Consider the following 27719-nt stretch of genomic DNA (forward strand, 5'->3'; position numbering starts at 1 on the left):
ATTACACTGTCATATCTTCCCTTAAGTAATACTTTGCTGATACTAGTATTGGTGTTCTTGCTTCAAATGTAAAAATAATGCTGGTAGACTTTGGTAGTTTGGGGACTTTGCAGAGTGTAAATTGACATCAGGCTCACTCTATCCAAAGATATAAAAATTCAGTTCTAGTGATAGCTTCACTTCACTCACATAAAATGAAATCCAGACACTGTGTTAAAACAAAGAATAGAAGAATTTTATATACCAGAAGAAGAAATAAAAGATAGCTTTTCTTTGCTTCAAAACACTTCAAGACCAAACAGGCATCATGCTTAACTTCAATTACCTTTGAATTCTTTCACTGGCTGACTTTCTGGCCTAGACGATTTTTGATCCTCAGTGGTATGTGAAACTCCCAGATGAAATTATTTGTAATTCTGCATTTTACTTCTCATTTTTAAAATTAAAATCAGATATTTTCTCAGAACTGCTGTTTCATACATTTCTGAAGAGATCCCATCCTCTATCACACTGTTGGCAAGTGTTACAGAGAAACACAGATATAAGAATAATCATTGTCTAGAGAGGCATAAAAAGTCACAAGTATCATCTATGCTATTCTGAGGTACAGCAAGAAGAAACAGTATTCTTTTAAATTTCTATGCTACCACAGCTGATTTAAGATATCTGGTCTTCATTTTTTATAAATTCCAAATTAATAAAATGTTCTGCTTCAGAATTCAAGAAAGGAATTGAATGCTTGGCTTACTACTATACTTGTCAGAAACAAAGCAATAATTATTTTGTTTTATAATACTCCTCTTAAATTCTTTCCTGTTGGTTTTCCTGGTTTATTTCAAGACACTATAAATTTGCTTCATTGTTTGGAACCTTACCACTGTATTGTACAAGCAAGAAATGCTACTGAAGACAGCCTAAACTAAGCTAATAGGTCACTTTTTGGTAAGGGTACAAAGAGAGAGAAATGGAAAATTGTGAAACCTTACCTCATATCATGAATGGACTTTTGCTATTTAAATTGCATTTGCCAAAGACAGAAGAAACTTACTTTCAGAAAGGCTTTACAGGGGTTTAGAGGCTGCAGTCTACATTTGTAAAAAAAACCTCAAGAATTTGTGATCTCGCTGGATTTAGGTGGCCTTCTGTTTATGGAAAGGCCATAAACAGAGTGATAGGTTACTAATTGTTCTGTTGTTTTCTTCGCCCTTTGAGACATTCATTCTTGTAAGAATGCACTGCTCCAGTTCCAGTAATGCAGAACTACTGCTATTAAAACCAGCTGTCAAGTCCTCTTGTGTCTGATTACAGAGAGAGCAGAGCCTTTCATTTAGCAGGTATGAATACATCTGACATGTCTAGAAGCAAATATTCTTATAGTGAGACACCACTACTTAATATTATAATATAAAAGAATAACTTCCATCAATATTATAGAGAATAAAGGCATATAAACTGCTAGGGGATATCATAAAAGAAAGAAGATTCAGTTGTGACTGCACTTACCAAATCCTGGCAAATCACTATAGTCACAACACTGAAAGTTTCTGCAGTGCTGGTGTTACAACACGAACTATGCATTTTTTAATCTCACTCTCAAATGCGGGGGGAAAAGGAGGTCTGATGGGAGCCCAAATCTTTCAACAATAGAACTGAACAAGCAAAGCATCTGATCTGGCGGAGACTAAATAAATTCATTTCAGAGGTGGAAGAGTCAGGTATTTAGGCATGCTCCAGCCTCAACACATGAATCCTGCGCTCCCTGTCACTCCATCCCTGCTTTACATCACCGCTGGCTGCAGCTCGAGTTTTTGCGTGTTCTCCTGCCGCCCGGTCCCGGCGCTCCCGAAGCCACCTCGGACAGCTCCCGGCGCCCCGGCGCCGCCCAGCCCGGCTCCCGGGACGGCACCAAGGCTCCTTCCTCGTACTGTCCGAGGCGCACAGCGCCAAGGACCACGTACATACCCCAAGAGGAGAACGATGGAGGAAGCTAACAGCAGAGCACAAAAGTGTTTATCGCCGTCTCACACTGAGACTGCAGCGGCACACCCCTGATGAACAAAGGGCTGAAGAAAGGACATCTGCCATTCACAGTCGCCTTTGCCATTTGCTTCCTCATACTTTATCAATCTCAATATTCCATTTCTCACATTTCCGCATGAATACCTGAACAATTTGAGTGTCCCACACATGTGCTACTGAGAAAATCCCAGTGCCAAGTCACAGAAGGTCAGAGGTATCTGAAGTTCTGAATCTGTTTAAGAAGTGACAGATATCCCATTCAGTGATTAAAAAAAAAATACTTGTAACCTGCAAATTTAGGTGGACTGAATCCCTCAGAATACTTTTCCCAGACACAAAGCTTAAAAAAAAATATATATATAAAAAATTGAAACTTCTTTGTGTATAATTTCTGAGAATGTAAAACGATCTTGGCTCTAGTATACCATGCTACTGCAACTCAGTGCTTTGGACCAAACCTACACAAATCACCGACACTTTAATTTCCACGGTAAGAAAAAGCGAAGAACTGCACAGTATTGCAAGCTATCAGGCTATGACACAGGAACTAATGAGAAAGTATTTACACATAATCAGCCTTTTACTTTCATGACTGGTTTGTCTGCATTGCAGCAGTGACCTTTTGGCGACAAAGTGATGACAAAAAAGAACTTCTCTAGGAGAAACCTGCGAAGTGTGACTTAAAAGCCTCTGAATGCAATTGCCCTTTGGACATCTGTTTCACGGTGAGTAATTTTCAGGGATATTTCTGGTTTATTTAGTCTGATTGTACAATCCGGAAACAATGTAACTATCTATATAAAGGGTTGAAGGAGCACCTGAAATAAGCTGACTTTTATACTGCTTTATTAGCTCAGTTGCTTTGGGCTCAGTAAGGCCAGCATAACAAAAAAGCGTAAGATATACCTCCTTTTGCAGGTATTTGAGGCTGCTGCTCTCCTGGTTACACATCTCTCCATATCAGTTTGATGGCCTAAAGTTAACTCTCTTCTAAAGCATGGAAAATAACCACTTGAGCCCCAAATTTTGTTTTCTTTGAATATACATTCAGGTGTTTCCACCCAAAATACATGATACTCAAGATGTTTTGTGTTCAGATTTTAAATTATACCCCCACCCACACACTGCTATGAAAGAAATTATGGTATTTTTGAAAATGGAAAGAACAAGCAAAGGGTCGAATGCTTAAGATATAAATAAAATAATTACTGTTGATGGAAGAAGTTTTAGAAGTTCTGAGGGATTTCTGTCTGTTTCTTTTCAGAGACACACACAAATAACCAGGAAAAATTTTCAGCTTAGTAAGGGTACTAGTAAAGATAAGCATATTTCAACTGGATGCTGAACATGGCTCTGACAGTGATGAGCAAAAATCCTGATTTCTTATGATAGTGTAGGAATATCAGGTACTTTGCATAACAGCTGGACAGCTTTCACAGCATATTTTCACAGCTTGATGCATTTATTACTTCCACACATTTCTGAAAAGCCCATTTTCTTCTTTCAAAATGATGTGCCAGTCTTCTGCTCACAAATGCTAAATTGTTCTTCCAAACTAACTAGATTAACAAACCTCAGACCAATTTCCCAGGGTATATTAAAAAAGAATGAATATGTAAATTTAATTATGAAGGGTTTGTGGACTCTAGGTATACTACAAACTTTCCTCAAGCTGTAGTAAAACAATAATACAACGTTTAACTTCATCTTTACAAGGGTTTCACTGCTCTTCTTATGTACCTTACTTCACCTTTGAGAAATACTGGAAATGCTGCAGACACACAGTTCCATCCAAAAGGTAATTTGGTCCAAAACTCACAGAATTACTATGAAGACTCTCTTTGACAGTACTACAGAGCTCCCCTGAGTTATGGACTGTTAATTACAGTGTAGCAGGCAGAGAAGTGGAAGGACACAGCAAGTGTTAGGAGCCTGTTCTCCCACTGGGAATTCCTATTGAGTATTAGGGGAATTGGGGTCAATTGTCCCCCAGTTCCTGCATTGTCATACTTTGTGGCACTCAGAGAAATTTGATTTCAGAACTGTGCACCTGTAGAATCACATCACACTCTTCAATTCTAACTACAGTCATCGAAGATACTGAGAGGGGAATATTTCTTAACCACTTCTGTAAATTGGAAGTAAGCATGTCAACTCCTGGTAGAGTCCCTGACAGGAGTATGCGAAAAAGCAATTGTACACACACAAACACAGACACATAAACACATGCCTCCAGCTGTACAGTCACATTTTCGAAGCAAGGCTCTTAGCATTTGGTATGCAAAACTCACAAAAATCTTTCCTTTTTCAACGAGGTGAGAAAAATCCAAAAATCTTTCAAATACTGAATGCATTGAGGAAAACACACATGTATATGTAAGCACAGTTCTGGTCACAGCTTATAAATAACTGAGCAGAATTCCAAAATAATAACTCTCTTCTGAACAAATTTGCACCAAAATAGGCATGATCCAGCCACAGTTCAAATTAGCAGAAAAGTCATCTCAAAGAGACCCAGACAGCAAGTTAAGGAAGTATTTTTAGAGGAACAATGTGAACGAGGGTCTCCAAATAATAACCTGGAGAAAATGAAATAAGGTGTGCAAATAGGGCCAAAATCATGCCGGTGGAAAAGCCTCTTCATCTAAGTAACTTAATGCATTTTCTTCACCCTCTTTGCCCACTTATCCTTAGTAAAATGGCGTTCAACTCATTTCCCCTTCAGAAATTTGTTGACGTACAGGGAAGAAACCCTGCTACCCTTACAAGGATGGCCCTGAAAACCTGTCTGAAAGCCGGGTGGGCACCGCAATACGTTTCACCCCAGAAACCCCTCCGACAGCGGGGCGGCATTGCTAAACTCTTCCAGCCGCACCGTTCGCTTGGGCCATCAGAAGCTGCACAAAGCCACCTCCACCGCTCTCCGGTCCTGCAGCCTCGCCGGCGGGGCTGCACCGGCGGAGCAGCAGCAGGCAGGGGCCGCGTCCCCCCAAAGCGCTGCAGAGGCCAATGGGGCTGCAGAGCCCGCCGCGCGGACCCGCAGTACGGAGGGCTCACAGCTCCCGGCGCCCTGTCCGCAGGGCGGTCTCACCCCGCCGATCGCCGACCTTTGCCACACGGGCCGGCGGGACGCGCGCAGGGGCCGGCCCGGCCTGAGGGCCCCCCGCTGCCGACCCGGCCCCCCGCGGCTGCGAGCGCCGCGTCCCCCGCGCCCAGCCCCGCTCTGGCCCGGCCGCCGCCGCACCGCGACACTGCGGGGCTGCTCTCCGCGGGCGCGGCGATGCCCGCCTTTCGGCTGGGTCGGTACCACGGCCCCGCGAACCCCAGCCCAGCCCTGCGGCCGCGCGGCACCCCTCGCCCCGCCGCGGACTCCGGTCGGGCTTGGCGCCACCCTGGAGCCCGGCAAGGCCGTACCGTGCCGGCAAGGCCGGGCGGGGGGCGGCGGCGCCGCGCTCCCTGCCCGTCCCCGCGCTCACCCGCCAGCACGGCGGCCACCGTGCTCAGCAGCAGCCAGTTCTTCCTCAGGGCGCTCGGGCACAGCAGTCCCTTCTGGATCACCTTCGCCATGGCGGGGGTCGGCGGGGCTGGGGCTGGGGCGGTGCGCGCCGCACGGAGCCGAGCCGAGCCGAGCCGCCTGCGTGGCTCCGCGGGGCTGCGCGCTCACCGCGGGGAGGCGGAGACGTTGCGCTTCACCTGGCAACCGGAGAGCCCGGCCCCTCCTCGGCCGGCCCACCTGCGGCCGGCGCACCCCGCTCCTGCTGCGAGCGCCGCGGGCGGCGGGGACGCCAATGCCCTGCAAGGCTTCCCCCGGGGATTTGAGCCTGGTGGGCTTAAATACCGAGATAGCGAGGAACCGTTTATTTCGTGTGCGATTCACTGGCAATGGCCTCCTTCTTCCTCCCCACCGTAAGCTTGATTAAAGTGTATGTAATATTTGTACTCGGTTCCCTGTGCAGCTATGGCTTTCAAGATGTCTATGTAGGTGTTGGTTTTGATTGTCAAACCCGTAGCTTAATGGTAAGTGCAAAAAACAAACAGCAAAGCCCAACCAAAATCTGCCATTGTCTTGCTGAATGGCACGATGGAGACAGCAGAATGAAAGTTTAATTTATCTCATTTAATTTCACTTGATATCATCCATTTCAGAACATACACTAATTTCTGTCTTACAATAACTGGGTAACTAAGGCCTGAAGGAGATCAGCAAAAACTGCCATTGAAACCTTGCCACTTCTGCTCTTCACATGAATCTGGCTTTTTTTGTGTGACACCTTGGAGAAAGAGACATGTGCCTTGCTGAGTCAGGTAAGAGTACTGAAACCCACCTGGATGAAAAGCAAGAGCTGTCATCAATCTCAAGTGTTAAAACTTGGACCTAGCTGCATAAATTCATATAGAGATGCCTTTAATTTTTCCATATTTTTCAGATGTGTTGAACAACTGCAGTGGTTTGTTTGCATCTGTCATCAGGAGAATTTAATTTTAAAAATAAGAGGAAGCCTAGTGGTGAAAAGGAAGGAGATGAGTAGGTATCTTATTAGTTTAATTAAGTCATGAAAGGTTTCAGACTACTTAAAAGGAAGGCTGGCATAGTACCACATTACAAGATACAGCAAAGCAAAACAAAAATAATGAATGCAAAGACATGGTAAGAAACGCCATGACTACGCCTAGACTTTGGAATAGAAATGTCACCGTGTATGAGTGGTGCTAAAGAGATAAAAGAAAATGGCACGCTGGGTTTTGGGGTGGGCAAGGTCAGGCATACCTTGTGCAGAGGAGGTCTCTGCATCTCATTGCCACAGGGTGCATTTTTTTTTTCTTTAATTTCCTCTCATATATACCTGGAGTCTCAGATATTGCTTTCAGTAAGTCAAATGTCTGATCTGCCCTAGGAGGTGGTGAATTGGTGTGTCTCTAGACAGTAAGAACAAAATTATTTGCAAGACATCTTCAGAATTTAGGCCTTCCTTTAGTATTCTCTCTATTCACCTTCTCTTGTACCCCTTCTTACAATTTACTCTGCTTCTCTTTTGAGCTGTTTTGGTGAGCTAAGGGAAATGATTCCAATTCAGTTCCTGAAGACTAGCTAAAATAAGATTAGAATTTACTTTTTTCTCTATGCAGCTTGTGTATTTCTCTTGATACTAAAGTATTAAGTATCCTTTTTTTCACATTTAGGATTTCATAGTACCTTCTTGGTAGATCTAGAATTACATGCAGTATTCTTGGGACAGAAAAATGCCCTTCTGCAGGTGATTGTAAACAATGTGATTGTACCTGATATATTTCTTCCTGGAGCTTGCAATACCTTAAAGGAGCTGCACAACCTTAGAAAAAACATAATACAATTATGCTTTATGACCTCTGAAGGCTAGAGACAGATCTTATTTTTGTGTTCTGCAACAGCAAGATGATATATATGGAATAATATTGAAGACCTCTATATACCTTTTGTTTCCTGTTACAGTACAATGTTTTTTACTTTGTGTTTTACAATGTGTTTTGTCCCTAAAAATATTTAGGCTGGTGAAATAAGGATGTTTTAAACATTCTGATGAGCAAGCTGTTTTAAATTTCTTTTTCCTATTATAGAGTGACGGACACTGGCTTTGATCCTGGATGTAGAGTCAAGCTGGCAGTTTCTGTAAAGAGAGCTATAAATTGAAAAATCCAACATCACCAAAAAAGTATCCTAATAAAATGGATCACTCTTAGAATGTTGAAATTATTCCAAAAATTAATTAATCTGTAAAAAAAGAGTTAAAGACATAATTCTTCATGAGACTAACTGCTTGTACACCTAGTGAGTGCAGCTAGCCCAGCAAACACAAATCTAAATTCTATTTAAAGCATTTTTGTCTTTGTCTGATTTTGAGACATCCTGGAATCGTTATGAAATTAATAGAATGCATTTGTGAAAAGATGTCAATACACTTTATCTGTAAAGATGATAAGAATATATTCTGTAACTATATTGATCACTGTTACAAAGTTGCCAGGGTAGATAATGGTTAAGATTGTATGCATAAAAAATTCTTTAATTTTCTGTATTTAATTTTTTTAATGTTAATGAAACATAGAGAGGAATCAGTCTTGAAAATGTGAACACTGTACGAGGAGACAATGACTTATATTGACCATGTTTGATTTTTCTTTTATTTCCTGAAGGCTAAAATCATTCAGATTACTTTGTTGTAGAATTAAAAGTATACATAAATAACCATTCCATTGACAAGTTATTACCACATGGTGACCTGATACTTACACAGCCCTGTCTCAACAATAACTCCCAATCTGTAGAACTGTATTAACTACATTTCAAGTTAATTATTTAAGACCAGGCTAGGAATATTTTCAACATTTTAGGGCATATGAATATTTCAGTGCTGGGAGATGCAGAGCAGTCCTGCTAGAGCATGTACAATACACTGCAGTGCAGAGTGTAGCAAGTGGAAGCTTGCCCTTTATTACATCTTAAAAAAGAATCTTCGGTGATTCTAGTTAAGATAGAAAAAATCACTTCAGTTTTACTTATTTAGACATTCAACTTTTTCTGCGTAGGTTAGCTTTTTAATATCATTTGTGTAAGTTTTGGTGACAGTTGATTTATTCCATACAAAACTAATGAAATGTCTTTTTCTCATAGTTTGTGGTGTGCATAGAAAATAAACCACATCAACAGGGAATTAATGAAATTTTGAGTATTGTATTTTTTAAAATGCTTTGATAAAACAACATTTTTAAAATATTTCAAAAAATGTGTGCTAATAATCTACGTAAAATACAGGAAGAATAATTGAGGGTTTTACATTTTTTTTTAAATTTGAGGCCAGTCCACCAGGTAGGAACTTTGCCATAGTTTTTTAATAGTGTAAATCCATGAGTACATACAACATTTGAAAACACAAACTAATCAGTTCCTGTCTAATATCTATTGTCTTTATAAGAAAATAATCCAATAAAAATTGTATCAGGAAGAAAATGCACAAAGCTGTGTCTTACATCTGTAAATACTTTAGTATTACCAGCATCCAAAAGAGCAGAGTTTTTCCTTATAGCCTGGAACATGTGCTTCATGGCATTCAGACCTTGAGGTTTAACTTTCATATATGCTATATCATATAGCATATGTGATGAGAAAAAATATATGATAAGAAAAAAAATTCCTCCACTTTACTTGACAGATGCACTGACTGTCCTCAAGAGCAGAGTTAATGGAGTGCTGATTTTATGTCTGGGTCCATGATACTTGTTTAATAGAGTATTGCCTTTTCTTTCAGAGATGCTGTTTAATCAAACTACCAGAACTTTATTGGTATATTTAATTAATCCAACCCTCTCTTATAATTTTAAATTCATATGTATTTCTATTTCAGTAGCTGATTCTGAATGCACAGAGAGATCCATCTTGACTACGTAGAACATCCGCAATATTACCAGTACGTGCTTTATCTGCTGTTCATACAGGTTTTTCTACTCACCCTAAAACATCCTAAACCGTATCAAATTAGTAATTCTCCATGTTTTCTTCAACTGAGCATTTTTAGACTTGTTGAATTATGGGTTATTAATAGAAAATAAAAAGGTCTGGATTTGGTCTAAAATTAACAAAGAGAGGACATTGTGGTGGTTTTGTTTGTTAGGATCTTGGTTCTTTGCTTGTTTTGGGGTGTCAGTGGATGTTGGGGTTTAGTTTAGTTTAGTTTTGTTTTTTCTTAATTAAACTAAATCCTGTGCCAGATCAATGGGATTTTTATCTTTGTTGGAGTAATGGGACCACAGCTGGGAAAAAGACAACCGCTGCAGATTTATTTGCTAGCTTATAACCCTCTAATACTGAATCTCTTTTTCCTGCCAAAACCCAATTTTGTTCCATGTCAATTAAATGTTATTTCATCACCCATGTTTCACTGCTGGTATCAAAACTCATCTGTGTCAAACTGACATTAAAAAATAAAGATGAAAACATATTAGAATTCCTTGGTTTACCTGTTATGCTTCTAAAACCTTGGATGAGAAACCCTACTTTCTAGATCACATCTGGTTTTTTTCCTAAATTGTGTTCCTGGCCCCAGTAAAAATACTGTGTATATTGTTACTTATTTTGGTGGAATTTGGAAGATATCATGTCTATGTCTTACTTGGAGAAATTTCTATCAGTGAGGAATTGTTTGATTATTTTTTCTTGTTTCAAGTAGTGCAAATATTTCATACTATGCTTGTACATTTTCCTGGCTGCAGACATTTTATGTTGTAAGAAAGTAGGCAAAGCAGAGTGGGAAGGTGACATCAAGTGTGTTTCACAGATCAAGACTTAACTGGTAGTTATGTATTATTCACAGAAGGCTGAAGGAAAGCAAAGCTTTGAAAATCACCACAGGCAGATACAAGGTCCAAAATTTTTCATTTGCCTAGAAAAGTATGATGGCATATCTGTGAAGTGATCATGAACTAGCAGCTGTGTAATTCAGGTGCATTCTGTGGTAATGATTTTAATAATGTTTCTTCATTTTCTTAAAGATTCAGCCACTTAAGAGTCCATGAAAAAAGCTAGACCAACATGACTGCAAACAGTTTTTCTTCCTAATTACACAAAATGGGTAAGTATGAACAACAAGGATAATATGAAGAACACATATTTCTCACAGGACCCTTCTTTAGCCTTGTGTGTGAAGGAGTGCTGGTAGTAATAAAAAATGAATTAAAATTTCATGGAGACGAAAAATGTCTGAGTTTCTGAAAAGCATTTAAAAATGTCTGTCAGAGAATATCAGCATGGCTGGGATGAGGTTTCTGTTGAAGGATGATGCCTTCATGGGCAAAGTTGTATTCAATAACCAACTTCTAGATTCGTAGAGAAAATAAATACATCTACTGTCTGGAGTGGAGGCTTACCTTTTCACTTCTGATTTCTGTAATATCTTCCCACCTGCTGACTCAGAAATGAACACTGCTTAAGGCAAATGACCAAAAGGAATTTGAACTAGACCCGATATACATTTCTAAGATTTTTGAGCTATGGATCAGGCATCATTGTTTTCGGATGTGACTTGATATTAGGTGTTGCACAGGAAGGAAAATATTTTATATTGCTCTTTGGCACACCAACATCTATAAGACAATTGCGCCTCAGAACAAGAGTTACTTCACAGGAGCAGCACCTGACCTCTAGGACTATGTGAAAAGGCTGTATCCTTACTGTAGAGGTAATCATGTTTTATAATATTGAAAAATTAAGAAGTAAAACTATGTCGAACAAATACAATTTTATTAGCATAATAATATTTGTTTCCCAAATGAAGATGATGATATTTTCTTGACATATTGGAGTCGAATTGTTTAACTTCCATACTACACAAAGTGCGTATGTATTAATACAAGGTGATGGTGAAAAAAGCAAAAATTATAGGATAATATTCTACTGCTTCTCCAGCAACTCTGCAGGATGCCTCATTATGTGATATATCATACAAGTAGCCACACTAATACGTATGTAATTATAAAATTATTGATTCTAGCAGACAGTTGCTCTTTACCAGTATTCACAAATGACACAAATGAAATTGAAGGGCACTGTTCACCCACACTCCATTTGGAGATTTATTTTGATGAAGACATAATGAAGCAGAACGTTTTCTTGATAGAAGATAATAATAGTAAATGACAAAATTATTTTGGAACTCAAATCTATTGGTAGCACATTGAAATGGATGAGTGGGTGAACACTAATTTAAAAGATGTTCAGCAAGTTTGAGGTAATATGTTAACTTAGCTAGCCAAAGATCTGAAGAGTGAAGTTGAAAAAGGCATTCAGAATTATTGGCTATGCAATCCAAAAATGAATTATAGGCATAAGATCTGACCTTCTGGGACATTTGAAGATCTCTAAAATGCTCAGTGTCCTTGGCATCCTTTCTAGGCAGAACTAAAAAATCATTGTATTCCAAATTTGTTCTGAGGAGTTTTGTCACAAGATTTGGAGTTTTAGCATGGTCTGTGTCTAAGCCTCAGCATTTTTAGTTGCCTGCACATGTTAGAATAAAAACATCCAGTTGTGAACTAGGATTCTACTCCAAAAGAATGTGAAAAAAGAAGTGGAAAAATAAAATGGTAGTGCGCTATAAATGGTTTGAGGAAAGAACTAATTTTTAAAATATTTTAAAATCTCATTATATCTGATACTTAACCTTCTTTCCAGTACTTGAAGGAAGCCTGCAGAAAGATGGAAACAGACATTTTACAAGAGCATGTAGTGACAGGGCAAGGGGGAATGGCTTCAAACTTCAGGAGAGTGGGTTTATATTAGACATTAGGATTCTTTACTGTGAGGGTGGCAAGTTGTCTAGAGAAACGGTTGATGCTCCATTCCTTGAGGTGTTCAAGACCAGGCTGGATGGAGTTCTGAGCGGCCTGGTCCTCTGGAAGGCTTCCCTGTCCATTGCAGGGGAATCAGAATTAGATGATCTTTAAGCTCCCTGCCAAGCAAAACCATTCTATGATTCTAAATCTAGTCTCTTTGACCATTTGCTCTTGTCCTCACCCACAGATTGGTGTTGTCAGCAAACTTGCTGAGGGTGCTTCCACTGTCCCGTCACTGGCATGGATACTGTATAGCACTGGTCCCCTGAGGAATGCAACTCATCCCTGGTTTCCACTTGGACATCAAGCTGTTCCCACAATATTCTGAGTGCTACCACCCAGGCAATTCCTTATCCACATAGTGTTCCATCCACCAACTTTGTGTCTCTCAAGTTTAGAGACAAAGATGTCATGTGTGACAGTGTCAAATGTATTGGACAAGTCCAGGTAAATGATGTCAGTTGTTCCTCCCTCAATCACCAATGCTACGATTCTGTCATAGAAAGCCTCCAAATTTGTCAGGCAAAATTTGCCCTTAGTGAAGCCAAGCTGGCTGTCACCAATCACCTCCCTGTACCTCCACTCCAGAAGGACATGATACATGACCTTGCCAGGCACTGAGATGAGTCTGATGGGCCTGTATTTTCCTGGGTCTTCCTTATTTCCCCTTTTAAAAATGGGGATTATATTTCTGCTTTACCAGCCAGTGGATTGCCACAACTTCTCAAATATGATGGATAGCTTAGCCATTTTCTCCATCAATTTCCTCAGGATCTGCAGCTATATCTCATCAGGTTTATCTCAAAATACACTTGACCCTTGGAGTTTTCATTCTGTGTATACTTTCTCCGTGCTATGAATCTTCTTCTGAGAGAGACAGAATTTCTTCAAGAGCTGGGGAAGGAAAGCTGTTAAAGGGTGCATTAACCCAGGAAGAACAGGGTGAGCACCATGGGTCACCATGTCTCTACAAATATAGATGAAGTGCTGGCTGACAAATCATAGCCCTCCCTGAATTGCAATGAAATGTATGCCAAAATTGTTAGAAAAATGCCCATGATGTGGAGGCAATATTAATTTGAGACTTGAATCTTGGCCTTTGGTTCAAGCTGCACTGGAAGTCATAGGCCAAATTTTCATGGTTGTAGGAAGGCCTTAGATAGCCAAGTATCTGTCTCAGTGCATTAACTGCAGAAAAAGTCTGCTAGGAGCAAGGAGGGGAAATGAAAGCAGTGTAGTGCAGAAGAGCCAGGTGAATGCTCAGTCAGTGTGGTGAGTAAATCTTATACACAGCTGTTAGTATACAAGACACAATATTTTAGTGCAAAATATGCAAGCAGTTTGTGCAGTTATATGGCCATTATTTCAATATAACATTGGGAGATGCTGTTGATAGTAGTTCTTAGGAGATACAGCACTTACTGTCATTCTTAGTGTCTTCTTTTCTACCTTTTGACTAATTTATCCTATTTATGCCTTTCAGTGCTTCAGTTTGTGCTGGTTTAAAATTCAGGTGAAAAATTAAACCCACTGCAACTGTTCCCCTTTCCCCCGCCCCTTCCGATAATGGGGAAACTAGGAGAGATTATAAATTGGAATCACAGCTTACTGAAAACATCACAATAATCACAAAAATATTAATAACAAAGAGTGTACAAGAGGGAGAGAGAGAAGGAGAGAGTTTTACCCACAAAAGAGTATTCACCACCGAACATCCTCCTGGTCAGCAGTCAGCACAATCTCTAAACACAGGCCATCACCACATGGCACCCAGGAAAACATTGGCAGCACACCAGGGAGGCTCCTGTGGCTCAACCTCCTCCTCCCCAGCCCAGAAACAGTGGAGAACAGGGACAACCCAAAACTTGGGAAAGGAATTTTTCCAAATAAGGAGCAGTGATGCAGAGATGCTCGCTCTGGTGGTGGCAGCAGTCCTGGAGCAGGCTCTCCCTCTCTCTCCGCAGCCCCAGCAGCAGCAGAGGTGTGAGTGCAGGGGCTCTCTCTCCAGCAGAGTGGCAGCCAGTAGCTCCAGCCTTTTTTCAGGTTTTAAAATGAGGCGTTTTTTACACAATGTTGTAATGGAAAGGCTGCTGGGCTTGAAGCAGCTGGCTTTTCCAGCCTAACAGAGACTTGTGGTCACCAGTGGTAAGCAGGACTTCAACATATGCTTCTTACAAGTTTTATAATTAAGTTTCTCCGGGGCAGTTTAAGCATAACTTCATTATCTGATAGAAATATCCTCTAAGAACAAATAAATCTTTCTGAAAATAGCCTTGGAGAGGCAAAATCTCCTGAAAAATAGCAGTGGAAACTCTTTGTGACCCAAAAGGACATGAAGTTCCTCCATGCATGAGGACATAACTGCAGTACAGCAAATGTGCATGGTAGGGTTTTTGCTGGTGAAATATAAAAATGTTTTGACAAGTGAGCAGGTTATTTTGTCCTGTGCTAGGAAAAGGACTGCATGAAAATGACTCCACAGGTCAGAAGCCTGCAGAAAGCAGCTCTTTCCCATGGCAACAGCAGAAAGTGTTCAAGAAGCAATCTGTACATAAATTCAGATAGTTCAGTGCATGTATGTATATTAATCCCCTTACTTGTGTCCTCTGTTCACCTGCTATGGGTTCACTTTAGAATTTCCAGAGATGTCTCTAGCTCCCCAGGTTCTCTCTATCCGAACAACATACAAATATATGAATCTGATGGTTCTCATGCAATGCACCAGCAGGAAAGAGTCAAACATGTTCTTTGTCAAAGCAGGAGTCACATCACAGAAATCATGCTTCACAATGTCAACTGAGAGCGAGGTATTTCTTTTCATCTAATATGTCTGTGGGATATTCTATTTGTGTCACCTGTAGTCTAAAGAAATCTTGATTACATTTAAATTCTGTTACTTTCTGATTGTGACTACATGCTTTCTAGAAAATTAAAGTACATTCTACATTGCAAATAAAAATTTAATGGCAGGAATAGAGTCTGTTACAGCACGGATTTTTCTAGTCTCAAATTTTGTGAATGTAAAAGTCAACAGTAGTTAACTTTACTGTGAACCATCTCAAGCCAGTGAATAATGTAAGTTTGGTGGTTTTTTTGGTTGGTTTTTTTTTGTAGAGTCTGTATGTTGAAAAATAACTATCTAAAAATCTATTGCTTTGAGGCGAAAGAGAATGTGGATTTAAAAAAAACCCAAACAACCGAACCAACACGTAACTTACCCTGTAGAAGCCACTTTTTGGCAATGTGGTTCGCAATTCACAGTTTTAAGTGTTTTTCTGATTTCCATTATAAGTCATTTTGGCTGTGAGTTTGATGTTGAATGTCTGTTGTTTGAGGTTTTTCTGAATCCTACAAAGTGTAATATAATATGACATGATACAATATATGAATGTAATTAATGGAATTATGTACGTGTATATTAAGCCACTTTTTTTGGTTCAAATTTAAGTCTGGACAAAATATCACTATAATAACAGCAAGAGTCATCCTTAAATAGTTGGGTTTTTCTATGCTAATTTATTCCATGTTATTTCTCTAAAATCACTTTGTTTGTATAATTTATTTTGCTGAATAATTATAATCACAATAGTAAAATTATTGCAATGTTATTGTGCAAGCATGAGATTTGTATCATGTTCTTTTAGGAGCTGTCATGTTAAAATAAGATGATTTCTTCTGATTGCTTGCATTACTCCATATCGTTTAACAGGCTCCTTATTCCTGAATGGGACTCTAATAATTCAGTTTCTTGGAATCGTAAGTAGCTGCAAAATAGGCACCCAACTGGAAATAGTTCAAAATTGCTTAGGTTTTGTGCTCTCAGCAGTAAGCAGATTGATTTGGTTTTTGTCATGCTATGTTTGCCTTTGACTTGCTCATCTTCAGCACTTTGAAAACTCAGCTTCAGTATCTCCAAATGGATGCTCTATATCACACTTTGGAAATTGTGTCTTGATCCATTTCTGAAAGCAGCGAGGATCATCTTTAGTGCTGTACTTCTATAATTTCATCCACCCATGCCTATCCCTCATTGCTTTTATTTGCGTGTATGGATGCTTTCCAGCATGCTTTGGTTTGTGCACTTGGATCTGCAAGCTAAACATGATGCATTTGTCTGTCATCCTCTCTCTTTGTGCCCAGTGGAAGTGTCCTTTTATCATCAAGCAATTGTTTCACCTCGCTGCACTGGAACAGAGCTTGCACAAGCAGTTGTAATACTAAATGCTGTTCTAAGATATAATTGCTGAGGCATTCATCTTTAAAAGGAGATATTTTCATCCAAATGTCTTAAAGATAAGGTAGTCCTACTCTTGATTTTGTCAAGGACCCTTTGAAGTCTCTGACTTCAGCAAGCTGGATTATGCTCTACTATTACTATTATTCTGCTCTTCTTTTGCGTCTGAGTGAGACACTTAACTTTTCAAAGATCTAGAAAGCTTTCAATGACAGTGTAAAATTCTTTATTCAGGAGGACATGAGAAAGATATCGAATATACATCTATGTTGTAAGCCATGTCTAAAATATTTGGTACCTTGCATTTGGCAAGGTAGAAACATTGCAGAGAAATTGAATTATTGGAGGAATTTACATTTTCACAGAATGGTGCTTTCTTGCCCCTTTGTATTCATTTTTGATCCATGTTGTTTTGGAAAGAGAGAGAATCTGACCGTGAATTATCTGTGGGTTCAGTTACAAGTACTCGAAAATGGCATCTGATGTTCTTTGTGCACAATCCAGACCTGAGAAAATAGGACAAGTGAGAGGAAATTATACTGTGGCTAATGAGTTGTCTTAGTCTTGTCAGAGATATGAACTGTCAACCTTCTTACAAGACCTTGGCAATCAGGCTGACATCAACTGTGAAGTAATTCCTGTGTCTGTAATCTGTATGTATTTCAAATGAACTCATTGCACAATCTACATACTATCCGTAAGAAACATTCTTCCATATTTTCCATGTATGGGAATGTTCCCAGATTTCAGAAATAGCTCTCTTTGTAGAAATATACAGTCCACACCTAGGAGAAAAAATCCCCTCTGTCTCAGATTTTCATTCCCACATTCCTCCATGCAGAGAGCAAACATCAGGTTCAGTCTAAGTCGGCTATTTTCCAGGTAAGTTCAAATTATCCTATGCTGCCCTGAACCACATTTTTACTTGAAAATCTGTTAGGGAAGAGTGATTCTGAAGGCGTGCCCAGAGGCCATGATCAGTAGGCACAGGTAAGGTGTAGGCTGTGAGCAGGTGCACAGTTACTGCACTTCAAAGTTCCATGGAATATGTGGGTGCAACCAGCATAAGTAAGCACAGCCTTAGAAAAGCAGTCAAAAGGACTTTCTTGGTTTTTTCAGCTTGCTCACCAATTCCCTCTCATGGTTTGGTCAAAAGATTTTAGAGACCATAAAGACTGGATGTGGCACTCAGTGCTGTGGTTTAGTTGATAAGGAGGTGCTAGGTATAGGTAGGACATGATGATCTCAAAAGTTCTATTCCAACCTAGCTAATTGTGTGATTCAGTGAAAAGACTCCACATCTACATTTTTATATTAAAGTGTCTCTTTTTAAAGATGCAAGTAGACAAGAAGAAAAGGTATTATGATCTGAGTACCCTTTTACTGAATGGTTTTATTTGTTTGAAAAAAAATAAAGCAAAGACATGCTATTCATTAGTTAGAGAAGTCAACAACACTCCAAACAAGGGGGAAAGAGGCATGATGAAAGTAGGAAATTATTAACAGAGTTGTCTTTAATCAAAGTGTATTATGTTTCCTCTTGGACATAGAATACAGAACACTGACAGATTTTATCGCAACTGGACAACATGTTTTGGTGGAGGAAAGGAAAGGGAAGGGAAGAATCACTAAAGAAGCTTTCAAGAGCTTTCCTCATGCATCCTCTTAATATAAATGAACTGTAATATATGTCATTTTCTGACTCTATCGAATTGCTACGGAGAAAGGAACCGTTTATTGGAAAGGAATATTGCCTTTGGCCTTCTTGGCCACCTGGGCACTGCTGGCTCATGTTCAGCTGCTGTCAGCAGCACCCCCAGCTCCTTTTCCTGTGGCAGCTTTGCAGCCACTCTGCCCCAGCCTGTGGCACTGCATGGAGTTGTTGTGACCCAAGGGCAGGACCCAGCACTGGCCTTGTTGAGCCTCACACCACTGGCCCTGGGCCATGATCCAGCCTGCCCAGATCCCTCTGCAGAGCATTCCTGCCCTCCAGGAACTCAGTACTCTGTCCCAACTTGCCTACAAATTGCCTGAGGTAGCACTTGAGCTCCTTGTCCAGGTTTTCAGCAATGAAACTAAGCAGAACTGGCCCCAGTAGTGAGCCCTGGAGAATCCCATCGAGCATCAACAGGATTTCACTTCACTCACCACCATTCTCTGGGCCTGGCCATCCAGATGGATTTTTATCCAGTGAAGAGTGACAGCAAAGTGAAGAAATGAGGTATTTTAAAACAAAGATAAAGAAAGGATGCAATAAACATATTTCTGAGCACATGCAACTGAAGGAACCAAAATATATATAAATATATAAACTGCTTATTAACTGTGAGTAAATTACAATTAATCTTTCCCTTTTTTTTTTTTCTTTCTTTTTTTTTTTTGTTCCCCTGAATGCTCTGATCTGGTAAGGAATTCTTGTGCTATGGAAACAATGTTTTATTTGTAAGCAGTGTTTAACAAGTAATTGGGATGCAGGCAGAAATCCATGGATCCAAATCCTCTTGCAGGACACTATTAAAGAGCTGGTATTGTGGAGTGAATACTTCACAAACGAGATGTAATGCAGCAGGCTTCTCCAGGGATGAATTCAGGCTCTGAGTATATAAGGCAAAGGAGTGACAATTGAAAGACCACTTTGTTTCAAAATATATGGAAGGGTGGATCCAGGATAAAGGCTCTTTTTTTTTTTTTGTTAGTTATGTGTTTAAGTGGAATAATGAAAGAAATTTGTGCACTTATCACTAATAAAGAAACTCACAGTTTCTACAGATTCAGTTAGTTTACGTATCTTAGTTTACATATCTGTATCTTCAAATGATAGTAAATAGTGTACTTCCAAAATTGTCAATTATACTTATGCCATGTAACCTGACACAAATTTTATTAGAGTGGCTTGATCAAATTTAAAACTCCAGTAGCTTTCAGGATTAGTTTTCACTCGACTTTGATTCCTTGCTTTTCCACATATATATTGGCAAGAACCTTTTAATTACAATGACACATGGTATTTTTTTTGCACAGTAATGGAGCACAGAAAAAAGCAAATCCAAAGAGGCACAGGGAATTGTGTGATGCGATTTGCACATTCAGATATGCATTGCGAGCACTGGCCTCTTTCAAACCAACAGCCTCCTTTTGCTTTTTCTGAATTTGCAGTTATGATTCATAAAAAGCAGGAAGATAACATGGAAGCACTGGTGTGTGTTAATAAAGGCTTTAATTTATTGGATGCTTTTATTTCCCGTCCTTTTGTTGGCCATCTTCGACGTACTATGGAAGAGAGTCTCCCAGAGTGGAAGAGGAACTATTAAGACAGACTGAAGCAGGGAAGGTTACTTTTCCTACTGATGTATTGGCCTACAGCTTGGTTAAGCAGTAGATGTAAAAAACTCTTGCATCACCACTGTGTGTCATCAGAACTGGGAAACAGACTGACAGTTGCTTTTGTGATCTGTCCTCTCTTATGATGCCTGTAGACCCACATGTTAATTTTCTACTCAGTTTAAGGAGGACTCTAAAGTTTCTCACTAATGCATTTCTCAAATTTTTAACATCAGTAAAGGAATGTATTCTCTAGGCCTGTTCTTATAAACAGTGGAATATTTCCAATAAAGTTTTGTCAATAAAATTAAGAGAAATTGTCAGTCATTGATAGGCAGCTGGTATATACAGTTTCAGCTTTGATGATTAAATAAAACCAGAGAAGCTTGACAGGCCATCAAAATGGAAAAAGACATGCCAATTTAGCAAGTGTATAAGCACCCAGAATATAGTTTTAGTCACTGTTATTGATCGTAATATCTTTGCAGCATTTAAAAAATATAGATTAAGGAACAAGCTTGTAGCAAGAATGAACTCATTAATTTAGCTATAACATGCTCTGAGTATAAGGAGCAGCTGATGAGAGCCATTTAGAGGAGCTGATGATTTGACAGAAAATAATATGGGGACAAGTTTGCTTAAAAAAAGCTCAAAGCCAGATATAGTGGACTTTACTAAGGTATTTTCTGAAGGTTAGAGGATTCATCTTTTTCCCTGGCACTGCAGTGGTCTTTGCTCAGTTCTGCATGCCAAGTACTCTTAATCTTGTAAGAAAACTCTGTACCAGAGGGTGGTGTGCGCAGCTGACTTTGGCTCAGGCTGACATAAATTATTATTGCTTTTGCAACTTTAGAGGCATTTCTTTGAGATACATCTTTCTTATGCTTATAGATACTTATCAAAATTCCATGGACTGGAAAGCAGAAGAAAAGGTTAGTACACAGAAAACTTCAGTCTATTTGTTTCTAAGCCACAGGTAGGTGTGTTGTGTGGAAACAATGGAAACTGTGGAAACAGTGTACAGTTTCCTCTCTGCATGCCTCAGCTGCCTTTGAGTGGATTCCATAAGGTCAAGGCAGAACTGTGGTTCTTTTACTGTAGAAAAAATTGTTAGTACTGTCTCATGGATGTTTGGCTGTTATCTGATGTGTAATGTCTCAGAGTGCTGGGCAGGCTTATTCTGTGCTGCAGCATTTAGAAAAACATCACTTTAAGGCATGCTGCTTTGTCTGAAGGTTGTAATTTAATTTAAATGTTGAGGAAAGTTCTCTAGCTGGATTTTCTGATCCCCTTAACCTTGGTGAATGATAACTTTGGAGTGGGAAGGGGTTTCCATATTTTCTTGCAAATATGATCTCTTCAATAAGATGTTGAAGAGAAAACAGCAGTAAGGGCAAAGATTGCACAGCCAAGTCATCTTACCTTTGCTGTGGAATACCAGACAAGGGTACATATTCTTTGTCTGCCACTTTCTGTATTATGTCTTGGGCTTTCTGAAACCATATCAAATGAATGAGGACTACTGCATGATTCCCTGCATTTTAAGTGTCTCTCTGCTTCAGGAGAACAAAAAAAGAAACAAGGGGTAGCTGTGCTCAACTGAGGAGTGACAAACATATTCACTTGCCTGTTGCTGGGTCAGGTGTTCCAGGAAGAAATTGAATGCATAGACTGAGAGACAGTATTTTCAGTATGGAAAACACAAGTCTTGGAAAGGGAGTTTTCCACCGATTGCTCCTTTTTCCCACAGATATAATTATCTTCATCTTTACTGCTTCTTTAATGTATCGTGTATCAAGTATTTTTCAATGACATTCCAGGAAAACCAGTTCAGAAATCCTGTGCAGATTATTTTGATATTTAAAGAAAATTTCATCATGGTGAATACAGGACCAGCAAGAGCTCTTTAATTCATAATTAATTTTGTTGAGTTGGTTATCTATGTGGAAAGAAACTACGTTGCAATTATTTACATCTCCTGTTAAACGTAAATTATTTTAGAAAATTTAAACTCCAGATCAAAATAATAAAAAAAAGTTCTAGATAACAATAACCTTGCTCAGTGCAGAAGTCAGTATGACATTAGCCTGAAAGTCAATATTTTGGCACATTGTCTGGAGGGAATTGGAGTGCAGTGTCTTGACACCAATCATCCCCTGTATGTGCCGAGGCCATCTCTGGACGACCCGCGTCTCCTGCAGTGCAGCTTGGTCTGCTGCTTGCTCACAGGCTGAAGCAATGCCTCCCTGGCTCAGTGGCAGCTGTACCCTGCAGGACAGAACCTGACAGAGTCGAAGCAGACATCGCTCTCTATGGAGACAGCCTGGAGAACCATAAGTGTCTGGGATGCAGGGCTGATCACAAGTACATGTCTCTACAAATCTACTGAAGAACATGAGTTACCTGTAGCTTCTGAATCACACTTTTAGCATTTCACTATCCAAAGAACTAGCTACTTCAAATTTTCATTTCAATTCCTGACAGAATCTCATTATAATGAATTTCATAATGTTCAGAACAGAGGTTTGTTTTACAGCATCATCCCTTTTACTGCATACAGAAACACAGTAAAAGTTCAAATTCTACTCTTCACTACAATCTAATTGTCCTGAGGATTGTGAGCTTGCATCTGAAACTAGAAATTCTGGCTCATGCTCACTGAATAATAGTAAATACTGATGCAGTAAACTGGATTGGTCAAGTTGTTTATGAGGCACATTCCAAATTCCCTGCACTCTCAAAGCCTAGAATTGTCTTAATTTACTCCAGTGTGGTGAAAACAGAAGGCAACTTGGAACAAATTTGTCTAATTAAGTTAATATTAGAATGTATTTGTTATTGCCAGAGCAGTAGAGCATGAAAAATACGCCTACAACTATAGTGTAACAACTACAGAGTTAAATGGTTTCAAGAAGTTCACGGAACAAGCTAAAGTAGGAATGGAAGAGACTCTGAGAAATTTAATCCATTTCCCTTTTCTAGTTGCAGTTGTCTTTGCTATAGGCATATCTGTCATATCTGTTGGTAAAAAATCTCCAGCAAGGCCAAGTGCACTGTTACATGCAAACACCATGGTTATCCATTTATTTATTGAAAGTTATACCACCATCAAAAGAGAAATCTGTTATGGGCAATTATCTTGCCTTCAATGCACATTCTGATCTTGAGCTCTACCAAGGGAGGACCTCCTACTATACACAGATCATCTGTCATGAGAGGGATTTAGTAGATCGTATGCCAATCTCCATGCTCTGCTTTGGAGGGCATGGGAGGACCAGTTACTGCTTTCTGCTAAAACTTTGTGCCTCATGTCTCTGTCCAAATTTGTATACGCTTCTGCTTGGTTCCGAGTCATCTACTCTCAACACAGAAATTACTTGTACTTCTAGGACCTATAGTGGTGTTTTCTTTTTTTCTGATGAAGCTGAAAATCCGGGTTGCTAAGCTTCTGATTTTTTTTCACATGGAGAATGAGTAAATTAAATAAAAATTTTCCTCCAGCTTTCAAAAGAAGAACATTTAAAATTTTCACCATGTAGCAAAATTCCTCTTGACTGCTTTGAAGCAAGAACACGTATCTAATACGTATAATAATGATTCTGTGGTTAGAATTCCCTGCTGAACTTTTAGTGTACTGATCTGCTATGGCTTTTTTGTCTCAAAAGGTACAGATTATTTTTATCTCTTACCCTGCACAAAAACTTGATGCTTACACACGTTGGTTTCCTCCCTACTAAGCAGCTGCTATCTCATTGAGATTTTGTAAGGGATCTCATATGCGGGAAAATAAATTTTCTGTTCCCAGGTGGTGTGGCTATCATCCATATTCATTAGGTCTGATGTTGTTTTCCTTCTTGTTATCCTAAATTCACTGTTACAGTGATCAGCTCCCTGGTCATGGTTTAATGATTAGTTTTGCTGTATGTCCTTTCATTCCTTAGGTGGAAATAAATCCTTGCCTACATCGATCTGTCAGTGGTTGTGTTAAAAAACAGTTATTACCATTCTGGGTCACAGCTGAGGTCTGTTTAGGCTCATATCCTCTCTCTAGTAATAGTCAGTACCAGAAGCATCATGGAAATGAATTTGCCTCCCATTCCTGTGAACTCTCTCCTGCTGTTAAGCATGCAGTTGCATTACCTTCCAGTCTCTTTTTTCTTTTATCTTGTTTTTAGCTCTCAGTAGAAAAACCTGAAACTAGGGGAATTTTGCTATGATGTATGTTGGTCTTTGAAAATAAGTTAACTGCACATGTGCCAACGATGATCTGTTGTTGTTGACAACAATGTGAGAAGAGACAAGTGGAAGGAAAGGTATTGAGGCAGCCTAAATACGAAAATAATGTATGTCTAGCAGAGCTCATTTTTAAAGTGCAGCTTTAAAAGCATAAATATGTAATGTTTGTGGTAACAGGAGCTTTCTATGAGTACCAGAGCAGTGCAAGGACAATGCTTTTTTCTGGCATACTAGGCAGTACTAATGCAAAGGATGGAAGAAGGGCATCATGGAAGGAGGAACATCTTTTCTCCCTTTGTTCCTCATATGCTGCTCTTCATTCTTTCTATCTGCTTCTGATCAGATAGCATTTTGATGCTGAGCAGTTCATTCCCTCAAATTTTTTTTATTCTGCATCAGTTCACATGAAAGATACCAGGCAGATGGATGTGGAACCTGAAGCCCTTCCCCTACAACAAAAAAAGCATACATCAACCAGTGCAAGCAATCCTGTGCTGCCTGATGTGTTGGGGCAAAGGGGAGCTGAGTTTTCTGGTTTTTGTGACATCATTGTTTACAGGACACCTACTATCAGTCACCATTCATTAGGAATGGGGCTGGAGGCTAAACAGTTATCAGATGGCAAGTGGACTAGTTTCTGATCAAATCAGTTTATAAAAGTTCATGTGTTTAATTTATTTAAAAGAGCTCTTGTGGAGTTTATCATCAGTAACATTTTTGGTTACTCTTGTTTCCTAGAGGAGGAGGCTTATCTGGTCCTGCATTTTTGCCTGTGAATGTGTTTGTGTGTGTCTGCGAATGTGTTTACTTCCCTCTTTTCTTGGAATGACTTTTGCACCTTGAGAATCCTTAATTATATGCAAAGACAGTCTCAAGATACAAAATTTCTATGAGTCATGGTGAGACAGAAAACATAAAAACTATGCTGAGGAAATAGTGTACAACACATATCAATAAGAAAGGGACTTCATTAGTTATTTAAATAATTGAATGTTTGGTTTTGAATGTGTTCATTGCACCCTCTTCTTGGATTTATACAATGAAGAGGAGACTTCTTGATATGTGACATCACCGTAGTGGTTTACCTTTGGAGAGGGTAATTAATATGATCTTAGAATTGGGTTCATTTTTTTTTCTCTAAGCACTTTTAGCATTTTCCTTGAATTTGAGATTATTTTTCCCCCCACAGAACCATAGAATGTCCTAAGCTGCAAGAGATCCACAAGGATTATCGAGTCCAACTGCTGGCTCTGCACAGAACATCCCAAGAATCACACCATGTGCCCAAAAGCATTGTTTAAACTTCTTGAACTCTGTCAGGCTTGGTGCTGTGACAACTTCCCTGGAGACCCTGGTCCAGTGCCCAGCCACCCTCTGGGTGAAGAACCTTTTCCTGATATGCACCTTAAACCTCCCCTGATAGAAATTCAGGCTATTTCCTTGGCTCCTGTCCCTGTCACCACAGAGATCAGATCAGTACCTGCCACTCCTCCTAAAACGGGAGGACTGCAATGAGGTGTTTCCTCAGTGCCCTCTTCTCCAAACTGAAAAGAACAAGTGATCTCAGATACTCCTTGTGGCTTTCCCTCTTTTTTATTATGTAACAATTATTTTTGCTGAAATGTTCACGTAGATATTAAAAAATATTTCTTCAGTATAAACATGTAGAATCTCAATTTATAGAAATCTATATCTTTAAAATTTTTTCATTGAAGTAAATAGAATTCTTGAGGTAGTTTGCAACAGTAATAGTCAGCAGAGTTTTATCATATGTTGACTCTGTCCTACCTTGCAAAACAATTTTGTCTCATAAATTTTTCTTTCGTGTACAGAGTGTTCACTATAATTCATGTTATTATCATTTAAATAAGATTGAATCATCAACATTTCTAAACCATATTACTGGCAAAGAAAGAAATGCACCTGCAAGTAAGGTCAATTAGAAATCTTTCTTTCTAATTAGTTAATGGACAGTATTTTTCCTGTTGTGTGTACATGAGGGGGAATGTCACTGTTTTTTTTAATAGTGTTGTTAATCAAATGCCCTAACCAATATTTATTTCCCTAAAAGTTTATTCTCTGTGATTGGAAGGATTGTCTGCTGGTCAGAGGACATGCTACCACCCATCACTTGCTCACATAGCTTCCACTGCTATAAAAGACAGATAACAAACAGTTTCTACTACTGATACAGAGTAGTACAACAAAATTGATGACTACATTTGTGCTGAGAAACTAAGCTACATCTTGGGAGTGAGTCTTCTCTGAGTGCAGATTATATCATGCTCTCACCTGTAGCTAAGAACCACAACCAGCCTTTTTGTCTTTTGTTCTGTTTGTCCAGGCAGACTTGGCACAGCAGGCTGGTCCATGACACTTACTTCAAAGTTGCATTTCAGGAATTTGGCTACACCACACCCTTCTGCAAAAAGGTGAAATGCAGGGCAGAGAGGCAGGAGAAAACACTGGTAGTTTCATGAAAAGCTGTTTTCCTGGGGATTTTCTTAAAGTGCAGATTGAAAAACTGGGGCTAACGTGCAGAGTATAATTCTTGATCAGAAGAATTGAGAAGGGAAGAAAACCTGATTTTTTTTCTGAACAGAAGAGACCATGACCATATAACTTCTGAACACAATGACAGCAGAGGAATGGTTTGCTGTGAAGTGAGAGTTTGCACTGAGTAGATGCTGATCTGTAGGGTGGTGGGTGATCTAGTAATAATGAAAGGTGATAAGACTAAATGTGAACAAATGATGTGAAATACTATAACTGAGAATACAACTGAAAGAAAGTAATATCAGATAATGAAAATCAAGTCACCAGCCATTTTCTAGATATGAAATCCAGTAAATTGAGTAAGTACTGGATTTCAGATTTGTTATCAGTAGTCTAAATGTTACTTGACTTATTTTCTTATTTTTTTCTTTTATCTAACAGTGACTACATACATCCTGTGAATTAAAGCCAGGTTATTAAGAGCATGCAAACATTGACTGTGCATGATGAATTAGTATTTTTTTCATAAAGGACAATTCATAATAGAGCAGTGTTAAGATGTGAGAGAGTCACACACCACAATTTTAAAAGCAATGATTAGATTTTTCTGAATACTTAGTGTAGGAACAGAAAAAAATATTCATTGATTAGAGAAGTTATCCTTCTTAACAGGTGCCTGCTGTCACAGTAACTGGTTTGCACTAACATAATTTGTAACTAGTTTGCACTGATATAATTTGTCAAATAATTTTATGCTCATCCCCATATTCAAACAGGCTCTTAGGTGTTTGATTTGCACCAAGAGTGGAGGAAGTTATATGTGCCTTTGTGGAAAGAACAGAGCTCCCAATTTAACAAAAGAGAGTTTGCTTTCACAATACAGGTCTGGCAAAGGTAATTTGGTTTAATGTATCCATCCCTTCTTCTCTACCAGGATGTCCTGTTGATATATAGCTGTCAAGTCTTGATGGGGAATTCCTCAGGGAAGAGTTGTCAGGAAACAGACTGCATCATCTTCTCTAAAGGACCTATTGGCACAAAAGCATGTTGA

General features: G+C 39.3%; 1 protein-coding gene across 1 annotated transcript in view; it reads right to left on the reverse strand.

The window, feature by feature from the left end:
* Positions 1 to 5790, reverse strand: part of SLC1A1 (solute carrier family 1 member 1) — a 48657-nt gene extending 42867 nt beyond the window's left edge. Inside the window, exon 1 of the mRNA XM_056513943.1 lies at positions 5496 to 5790. Within this exon, the coding sequence (XP_056369918.1) occupies positions 5496 to 5586 (91 nt within the window). The 5' untranslated portion in view covers positions 5587 to 5790. The remainder of the gene's footprint in view (positions 1 to 5495) is intronic.
* Between the last annotated feature and the right edge of the window lie 21929 nt (positions 5791 to 27719).

Source organism: Oenanthe melanoleuca, chromosome Z (assembly GCF_029582105.1).
Source record: "Oenanthe melanoleuca isolate GR-GAL-2019-014 chromosome Z, OMel1.0, whole genome shotgun sequence".
Classification (NCBI taxonomy): Eukaryota; Metazoa; Chordata; class Aves; order Passeriformes; family Muscicapidae; genus Oenanthe; species Oenanthe melanoleuca.